General features: G+C 45.0%; 1 protein-coding gene across 2 annotated transcripts in view; it reads left to right on the plus strand.

Moving 5' to 3' along the window:
- LOC147817701 (uncharacterized) overlaps positions 1–9993 on the plus strand; it is a 10719-nt gene extending 726 nt beyond the window's left edge. Inside the window, exons 2-9 of one of the 2 annotated variants that reach the window (XM_087169769.1) lie at positions 1515–2048; positions 3903–4133; positions 4654–5355; positions 5472–5532; positions 5635–5705; positions 7435–7489; positions 7625–7819; positions 9005–9993. In XM_087169769.1, the coding sequence (XP_087025895.1) occupies positions 1802–2048; positions 3903–4133; positions 4654–5355; positions 5472–5532; positions 5635–5705; positions 7435–7489; positions 7625–7819; positions 9005–9746 (2304 nt within the window). In that variant the 5' untranslated portion in view covers positions 1515–1801 and the 3' untranslated portion in view covers positions 9747–9993. Of the gene's footprint in view, positions 1–540; positions 2049–3902; positions 4134–4653; positions 5356–5471; positions 5533–5634; positions 5706–7434; positions 7490–7624; positions 7820–9004 lie in introns of those variants that run through there. The other variant, XM_087169770.1, reaches the window with a different exon arrangement.
- The last annotated feature ends 16 nt before the right edge of the window (positions 9994–10009 follow it).

Below are 10009 nucleotides of genomic sequence, written 5' to 3' on the forward strand. Positions count from 1 at the left end.
GGGGGGGACTGGTACCCGGTAATTTTCGCTTCCCGGTCGGATGCGGCGGCGGCAGAAGCCCGTGCTGTGTCGCCTAGAGACGGAGGCTGAACGAAACGGGGTCGACGAGGGTAGTGAGTGAACCGAGGCCATGAACAGGCTGTTGGTTTTATTTTATTTTATTTTATTTTATTTTATTTTATTTTATTTTAGAGTTCTATTTTAGCTATTGTTTTTTTTATTTAAATATATTTTTATATTTTTTTATATTTTAATAAATTATTTTTCATTATATAATTTAAGTTTCAACTTAAATCTTTCAAAAGAAAATTAATTAAAAAAAAATATATATAATTATTTTTATTATTTTATTTTAAAAATTTAAAAATTTTTATTATCTTTTTTTGCTTTGTTATATTCATTAGGGCTGCAACTTACAGATATTTTTAGTATCGATTAATTTGCAGATTAATTGTTTGGTCTTTAAAATGCCCGAATATACCGAAAAAATCGTTCTAATTTCCCACAGATCAGTTTGATGTCTTCAAATGTCCAGTTTTGTCTGACCAACAGTCCACAATTCAAGGATATTCACTTTTCCATCATGTACGACAAAGAAAAGCAGCAAATTCTGACATTCGAGAAGCTAGAAACAGCATATCTATGTACACTTACTCATTTCATTTGCTCATGATCAACAGATTGATGAACTGAGGAATCGTTGCAGCTCTTGTCAAATAAATTATTTTATCAACCTAATGCAACAATATGGGGATAAAATGAGATTTTGAAAACATTATTTTAAATTTCATTTTAATTCTACATTCTATAACCTGTTAAAATGTTTTATTGTAGTATTATACACATACAGAGGCTGGGGAAACCTCTTCACAAATACCAATAATTTTATTTATTCTGTGTATTTCTGGACGAGCAGGTGGCAGTTATTGTCTATGTCATTTTTTGAAAAAAATAATGTTTTTACATTTAAATTATTCTACACGTTTCAGTAGGAAACAGAGCTGACATGTTAATTATTATATTTTCAGTGCAAGGGCAAGAAGTGATCAGGACTAACAGCTGGTGGCAGGTGGAAGTGATTATTGATGATTATTGATCATAATTGATGATTGTTTTGTTGGTGGGAAGGTCAGGGCAGGAGACAACACAGCAGGGTCCGTTACCATGGCGATAACTGGGATGATTTATCCCCTTATTATTGGGCCTTTTCCATTCAATAATTTATTCATTCACAGATTCACTTTGTTCATGTTCCTTTTTCTTCTTCTTCTCCTCTCCATCCCCTCCTCCCTTTATCTACCCTCCATCCCTCGCTCCCTCCCTCTCTCTCTCTCTGTCTCCATTCTCTTCTGTCCTCTCTTGCCCTTCGTCCTCGCTGTTTCTGCTCCTCTTTTCTCTCTCTCTCTCAATCCATCTTCTTTCCTCCCTCTCCCCTCTTTCATCCCCCCTCCCTCCACCCATCTCTCTCTCTCTTCCTCTCTCTCTCGCTCTCTCTCTCTCTCTCTCTCTTTCAGGTCAATGAGAGCCAGCAACAGCTCAGCCTGAAGAGCAAATCCTCCCTCGTTTTCTCTCTCTCCAGTTTCTCCTTTACCTCCATCTCCCCTTTTTTTTTCTGTCATGCTCTCCTCACTTCCATATGATAAAAAACACAGTCATCTTATTTTAGCTACACTGCCTTCCTCCTCCTCCTCCTCTTCTTCCTCCTCTTCCTTCTCTCCTGCCCTCCTCTCTTCTGAGTTTTGACTCCCTCTCTTTTCACAAACACACACACACACACTCACACACTCACACACACCGGAAAATGAAGCGTGGGTCGAGTGTGTTGCAGCCTCCCTCTGATGCAGCCAAACGACACACACACCCTGCAAACGCACACACAAAGACACACACCGGCTGTGATGCTCGCTCGCTGACTGTGACCAACACACACGCCGAACACACACCGGACACACACGCCGCAGGTTCAAGTCCCTTCCCAGCAGCCACCTCTCTGTTCAGCCCTGATGTCAGCACCAAGATGGCGTCCGACCTCCTCATCAGACTCTCAGGTATCACACACACACACACACACACACTGTAAAGTGGCACAAAACCTTTTGAAATGACCTGGTTTTCTGAATTAATTGATCATAAAATCTGATCGGATCTTCATCAAAGTGACAAATGTGGACAAACACAATGTCTCTAAACTAACAAAACACACACACATTTACAATCTCCTTTTGTCTTCATTGAACAAACCCATTAAACACTGACAGCGAAGTAAGTGAACCCTTGGATTTAATAACTGGTTCAACCTCTTTTGGCAGCAATAACCTGAAACCAGTTCTTCCAGTAGCTCCAGTAGATCCAGTAGCTGGTGTGAGCGTCTCGTCAGCTCCGTCCACAGCGTCTCTCCTGGATGTGGGTGTGGGCTCTGAAGAAGCTGGACTTTCTCTGTCAGTAGATTTACTTTGATGTTTAATGTGATTGTCCTGCTGCATCACCAGCTGCAGGTGGAGACGCTCTGACACGCTCCTGGAAGAGACAACTGTTTTCATTATTAATTAATCCTTTAAGACATTTTTCCTTTTGATGATTCCAGGTCATGGAGTGTGATGAGCTGCTGCTTTTCTCGGTCTAACGTCGTCGTCACATGGATAGTTTTTCTGTTTTGTGCAGCTGGTTGGACAAAACAAGACTTTTAATGACCTCACGTTGTGCTGGAGGAAACATGGACGAGAGATTCATTGATTAATTGTGAAAATAATCAGCAGATGAACTGATGATGTTAGTTCCTGCTGTAATATATTGTATTGTGGACTGTTGGCTGGACCGGACGTTTTGAACATGTGACCTCGGACGTTTTCACTATTTTATCACCAAATATTTAATTGATTAATCAAACAATTAACATATTAATTAAACTGTTAATTGCAGCACTAACATCCCTATTATCATCCATTATTGTAATTATTATGAACACAAATATACACACATGCACTATGTGGCCAGAAGTATGTGGACACCTGTGTCTGGTCGTGGTTTTGGGCCACAGTTTCCTGTTCATTCAATTCCTGTTTCAACATGACCTTGTGCCACGTTCACGTCGCAGTGGAGATGGGAAAGATTCCTGTGTGTGCACCTTGAGTTGGTTGTGAGGGTTAGACATACTGAGCTTTGACAATAAAGCGCTATGTTAATTAAAGCTGGATTTAATCGCCTTGAGCAGCAGACGTCGGCCGACATGAGGCGCTCATGTCAGTTTGGTCTCAGTCACATACAGTATAACCAGTGTTGCAGCTCACGACTGCTCCTGTGTGTGAGTGGGAGTGAATCCCTGTGATCACATGTAGGGCAGCACTGTGGTTAGATTGTTTATTCATGCATCGCATTGTTTTCGGGCTGCTGACCTTCTTCAGCGCATGAACTGGCAACAGGTGTGGCTTCCTGAAACATCCGTGCAATACGAGAATAAACAATTGAAGCGGAGAGCTGCCCTACGTCTGATTGTTGATCGTCGCCTCGGAGGACCCAGCACCCATCCCAGCTGCCAGGTCAACATCTGCTGGAAAGACTGGAACCAGAAGAGTGGAGTTTTAGCAGCTGACTAAAGGCCACGTGAGGAAGAGGACACTGTGTGGACGTCTGCATGTCGCCCAAAATCTGAGTCTGACTGTTTCATTGTCTTGATGTTATTAGTAGAAGTGTGTCCACATCCACATCTGCAGGCTGCATCCATCTGAAGGCAAGTGGATGATGCACGTGTGATGTTGGAGTGTCCACATACTTGTGGCCATGTAACTGTCCTGTCATGCTGAGTTGAGTGCAGTTATCAGGCTGTAATGTGAACTCTGCTCTAATGTATTTACAGTTAACTTAAATCAAATCACACTCATCTCTCTCTCTCTCTCTCTCTTCAGAGGCAACCCAGAAGGCCCAGGTGCATCCTGGGAGCCGGGTGGAGGCAGAGGTGGAGCCACAGCGACGCGAGGCCCTGCTGGAGGTGCGCGGCGGGCAGCAGGACGAGCCCGGCCTCGCTCTCTCACCGGACGGCCCCGGGGCGAGTCCCGAGCCGCCGTCACTCACACACACGCCTGATGGCAACGCCACCACCGACACACTGGCCTCAGACCTGCTGAGGAAACTGGCAGGTACAGAGTGTGTGTGTGTGTGTGTGTGTGTGTGTGTGTGTGTGTGTGTGTGTGTGTGCTGTAAAAAGCTCGATTGTACGTTTAACTACACATCACAACTAGCTTATCAATTCGTTGTTTATGTCCTTTTTCTTTTAGCAAAAATGCCAAAGATTTGATGGAATTTGCTGCTTTATCCAGTTTCACATTGTAATAAACTGAATATATTTATGTTTTTAACCACTGGTTGAATAAAACAAACATCTCTTTGGGTTCTGGGAAATGATCACGTTTATTTTTCGCTATTTTCGCAGCGATAAAATCTCTGGTTTAGTCGGTTTATCTCCCAGAGCTCAAGATGACGTCTTCACAGTTGCTTGTTTTGTCTGATCAAGAGCCTGAAACCCAAATATATTGAGTTCACAGTGATTTAAAACAGAGAAAGCAGCAAATTTGCTCAATAAATAAGAAATTAGATGATTATACAATTGTCAGTGTCGTGTTGGATAATAAAAACTGACAGATTTCCCACCAACCGCAGAGCGTCAGGAGGTGAACTGCCATGGCGTCAGGGTCAAAGAAGAAGAAGAGCCGATGGAAATTGACACAATGGTGGTCTCTGACCTCATCTGTGATCGACCAATCACAAAAGAGCCGGCCGCACCTTCCCCCAAGATGGCGAGCCACCCCCTCCTCGCCATTAAAACAGAGGACCAGAGCTTCAGTGGCGAAAAGATGATGGAGCAGACGCACCCTGGAGCCAAAATGGCGGAGCAGTGTCTCCTTGGCCTTAAAATAGAAGACAAGTTTTTTACAGGAGGCTGCCAGTCCGGCTCAAAGACAGGGGACAGCGTCGTCTCCGGAGCCAACAAGTTTCAGTTCAGATTAAAAATGGAGGACAGTGGAATCTCCGGGACCAAGATGGCAGACCAGCTCCTCTCCGGAGCCAAGATGGAGGAGCAGTTTCTCTTTAAAGCAAAAATTGCAGAGCGGCCTTTCTCCGGAGCGAAGATGAGCAACAGGTTTCTCTCCGGGGTGAAGATGGAGGACCCGTTTCCTTCTGGGGTCAAGATGGAGAACCAGCTGCTCTCTGAGGCCAGGATGGCGGACCAGGTGTTTTCCAGAGCGAAGACGGAGGAGCAGCTTTTCTTCGGAGCCAAGATGGAAGACCAGTGCCTCAGAGCCGTGCTGTGGCAGGACATGTCGGTGAACCTGGCGTCCACGCTGCTGCACCAGCTCTCAGGTAACACACACTCAAACACTGTCGCCGCTCACACCAGGCTGTTGCGTTCATTAGTTTTTGATTACACGGCGAATGAAACGATCTGTTTTCATGCTGTTGTCTTTCTGTCTGTGCAGAGAGGGTCAGTAAATCCAACGTTCAGCCAGTGGAGAGGTCGACTCCTCCCATCAGAAGCAGGTGACATCCCGCTTCCTGTCATCGATCAGTAATCTCACGAGGGACACTTTGACCTCTGACCTCTGACAGCGTATGTTCTCACATGTCTGTGTTTGTGTGTAGTCCTGTTTTGAAGGTGAATGTGGACCCACTCCGTTCCTCGCCCCTGTTGAGCTCCCAGCAACCTCCACAGGGTAATGTACTGCACACACACACACACACACACACACACACACACACACACGGATCGTGCACCATCACGCGATATAAATCCAGAGACACTGTGTGAGCGCTCGGCGGCTCCTGTTTGCTTGAGGAGGCGTAGATCTTTGAATGTTGACGACTGTCTCATGGGAGAGTTTTTTTATTCACATACTGAGTCACTGTTATGCTTATCATTGATTTGCTGCCTTGCCAATCTCAGTGTAATATGCAGTAATGAAAAATGACACTGTCAGTCAGGGTGGAAGGATTAAAGGAGCTAACAGGCTCAACACCACCGCTGATCCGGCACAGTGTACTTCAGCATTAAGGGACAAGGCTGGTGATCTCCTAACTTCTTCCTGTTATCATTAAATCGCATGTAAACACCAGAATCAATAACCTGTTGGTCCATCTGTCAATACTTTATGACTTCACAACCTCAGTTTTATCACGTTACTCAAACAGGTAGAAATAGTGCATTTGCTTGGGGACTATTTTCAGTGGCGGATTGATCCACATTTGGTGTTTGAGTGAGTATTTGTGGAGGATGGAGTCAAAATAAATATTGATAATGATCTTGGTAATGAACGGACGCACGAGTGTGGCTCATTCAAGAGTTTCTAACAGTTTATGGACGACATAATAAGATATATGATTGGCTGACTGTTTTCTGAGTGATCCAATAAACATATATCAGATTTCAGGTAAAAACACTCAGAGAAACCAAATCCTGCAAGGTTTGGATGGTGGGTCCAGGTGGGCGGGGCTTGGTGACTGCTTTGTTGTGACATCACAAAGTTCCAGAAGTCCTGACGGCTGGTTTTAAGGCTCAGTTTCTGAATACAGGCTGTGTGCATTTCTCTGTGGACTGAGGCTTTGATACTTTCACAGTATTAATATAGAAGCTAGAGCTGATTTATAATCACACTACACACGGACACAGACCTTTACACTGGAGGAGCTTTAAGGATCTATAACTATCTCTCTGCTGACTTCCTGTTATCTGTACCTGTTGCCAGGCGACCAAAGATCACCATCAAGTGCAGCTCGCAGTGATATACAGTTAATGTGAGCTTCCCACCGTGACTAAAGCTAACATGCAGGAGGCTAAAAGCTAACAGGCTAAAACGTTCAGTCTGGTAACAGCATGAAATCTGCTCCAGTTTATTATATTAACTTAATTAGTAAATATAAACTCCTCAACATGTCTGAGTTTATGACTTTATTTTGAAATTATTATCACCTTCTGTATTAATGTGACTGCGGTGACTCTCTCCTCAGCGAGCAGCTGCAGACGTCCTCAGACGGGTTAACACCAGCTCTCGTGTCCCGGCTGCATTTACACTGTTGAATAAACACACGGAGGGTTCGAGCGTTCAGTTTGCCTGCAGCGTTTCTAATGCAGCCGTATTGTTATCGTTATTACTTTTTAATGATTGTCTTTCAGCGCTCAGCCTTTGTCTGTGTTATGGATTTACGCTGCCATCAGATCGCCCTTTGGGTTTATAATAAAGATGATACTGAAGTCATCTGACTGAACACACACTCACAGGCTCCAGTCACACAGAAGGCTTCCAATAATAACTTCCTCTGGGACTCATCATTAGTACATTTTGGAGTGCACATAAAAAAATAAAAAAGAGACAATTCAGCAGAAGAAGATTTATTTCATGAATCACTTAGCAGAATAATAAGCTGGTTTTTTATTTGTTCTTACAGAAACTCAAACCAGCATCAACAGAGATCAAACCACAGGTTGCTCTTACTTCTACAGGTAAGACACTCACCTGTGTTGCTATACCTGCGGGGACTCAAACTATAGCCACACAGCAAAGGTCCTTACCTGTTGTCAAATACCTGTTGCCATGGCTACTGTCACACATCTCGTGTCATCCCGCCGCACCTCCAGGTGTCACGTTTGCGGGTTCGAGACGGAGGGCCGCGCCCTTTTCCAGAGTCACATGACAGAACACCGCCAATGGGAGCACGGCTCCTTCTCGCTGCACTGCTGCGTGTGCGACCACTCGACCAATCAGGAGGCAGAGATGAGGGCTCACGCCGCCACGCACATACAGGGCGACACGGGGGTCAGCGGAGACATGAGGTGGGTTCATCCTAATTCTAATTTGAATGTGTGTGTGTGTGTGTGTGTGTGTGTGTGTGTGTGTGTGTGTGAGGGATTGAATGATACAGTAATATACATAATATATCAGTTATATTTTGTTCTTCACCAACATTCAGGGAAAAGAGATTTTCAAGAATAAAGTTAAAATGTTTTGGGTGAAACTCGTAAAGTTATAAATATTAGTTTTAATATCGACAGTGAATATTATTCACTGACACTTTAATACTCATTATATTGCGACTTCAGCTTTTCTCTGAAAACAACATTTTTCCTCTTGACTTTGTCCTTGAAACACAGCAACAACATTTTTACGATTTTTTCTCAAATTATAATGAATTTTTCTCAAAATATGATTTTTTTCTGAAAATAACATTTTTTGTGGATTTTTGATTTATTTCTTGAAATATTACAAATTAATCTTTGTATTTATGACTTTTTTTCCCTTTTTGATCCTTCCCTTTACTTCTCTGTTTTGATAAATATCATCATGCAGGTGAACGTTACGACTTCACTGCACTGATGTGGACCAACTGTCTGTAGATCAAATCAGCTGATTGATCAGATGTGCAGACTGAGCTTTACATAAATATAAACACATGAAACAATAGTGAGAGAGAGTAATTTACCATCACACTTGACCTGTTTGTACTGAGTCCAGCTTGTCTGTAATCTGGCAGCTGTGACTCATGAAACACACACTATGTGCTGATCTTCATATTAATGTTTTTAGCATTTAAAAAACAACAAAGTGTCATTTTGAACAAACAGGAAATGAGACTCACCGTGCGCCCGCAGACATCGATCACACAGATTCACTGCTGACGTCAATTTTGGAAACATAATGAGATTCAACGTGTTCTTTCCAAAACACTTTGATTTTATTTAATTCTTCCTGCGCAGATCGTCGCACTGATGATACTGGTGATGCAGCAGCAGACATTTTGCTTTTTAACAGAAGAGAAATCTCAGATGTGACTGACGAACATGAACGATGGCTCTGTTGTGTTCAAGTGCTCCGGTAAAGTTGAGCTCCCTCTCTGATCAGGACTTCATCCCCAGTAGAAAACATTTAGTCTGCAGGTGTGTGTGTGTGTGTGTGTGTGTGTGTGTGTGTGTGTGTGTGTGTGTGTGTCATTAACCCCTCCCACCCCTCCTGACTCCCAGATGCCCCGTCACCCCTCCTGCCACCGCCACCGCTGCCGCCTCCAGCAGCACTCCGGCAGTTGCCATGGCAACCCAGCCGGAGAAGAGCACCTCTGAGCATCGCTGCCGCATCTGCCAGAGGTCGTTTCCAGGGCAACAGGAGCTGCTGGTTCACTTCCAGGGTCATCGCCAAGGCAACCAGTACCGGTGCGACCGGTGCGGCCACCTGACGCGGACAGCCAACAAGCTGGTAGAGCACGTTCGCGTGCACACGGGCGAGCGGCCGTTCACCTGCGACCTCTGCCCCTACAGCGCCAAGCGGCGGGACAGTCTGCGGCTGCACTGCAAGGTCAAACACGCCGCGCACATCAACGGGAACGCGGCGGACACGCCCGGCGACGTGCACACGCACCGCTCGTACGTGCACGGAGACAATCAGCGTTCAAACAAACACGTTCAGCGGCTGCACACACCGCCCTACACACACACTGCTGCACCCTCCTCTTCCTCCTGCTCCTCTCTTCCTCCTCTTCATCCCTCGCTCTCCGACCGGGCGGGATGGAGGGATTTATCTCCTCTCCTCCCCATCACGACGCTCATCTCTCTGAAACCACGCTCTCCTTCTTCACCCTCCTCCTCCACTTCCTCCTCTTCAGCCTCCTCCACTTCCTCCTCTTCCTCCCCTTCACCCTCCTCCTCCTCCTCTTCTTCCTCCTCCAAACACTCCTTTCTTGGTTACCTTGGTCTGACGACTTCTTTATAAAAGCTTTTTTCTCCTCTCCTTGTCTGCTCTCCTTGTTTCCTCTCCTCTATCTTCCTCTCCTCTCTCCTCTCCTTGTCTCCTCTCCTCTCTCCTCCTCTCCTTGTTTCCTCTCCTCTCTCCTCTCCTTGTCTCCTCTCCTTGTCTCCTCTCCTCTCTCCTCTCATTGTCTCCTCTCTCCTCTCCTCTCTCCTCCTCTCCTTGTTTCCTCTCCTCTCTCCTCCTCTCCTCTCTCCTCCTCTCCTCTCTCCTCTCCTTGTCTCCTC

The sequence above is a fragment of the Seriola lalandi genome, unplaced genomic scaffold (genome assembly GCF_002814215.2).
Source record: "Seriola lalandi dorsalis isolate HSWRI2012SDOR001 ecotype SW California unplaced genomic scaffold, Sedor1 jcf7180002054913, whole genome shotgun sequence".
In the NCBI taxonomy this organism is placed as follows: domain Eukaryota; kingdom Metazoa; phylum Chordata; class Actinopteri; order Carangiformes; family Carangidae; genus Seriola; species Seriola lalandi.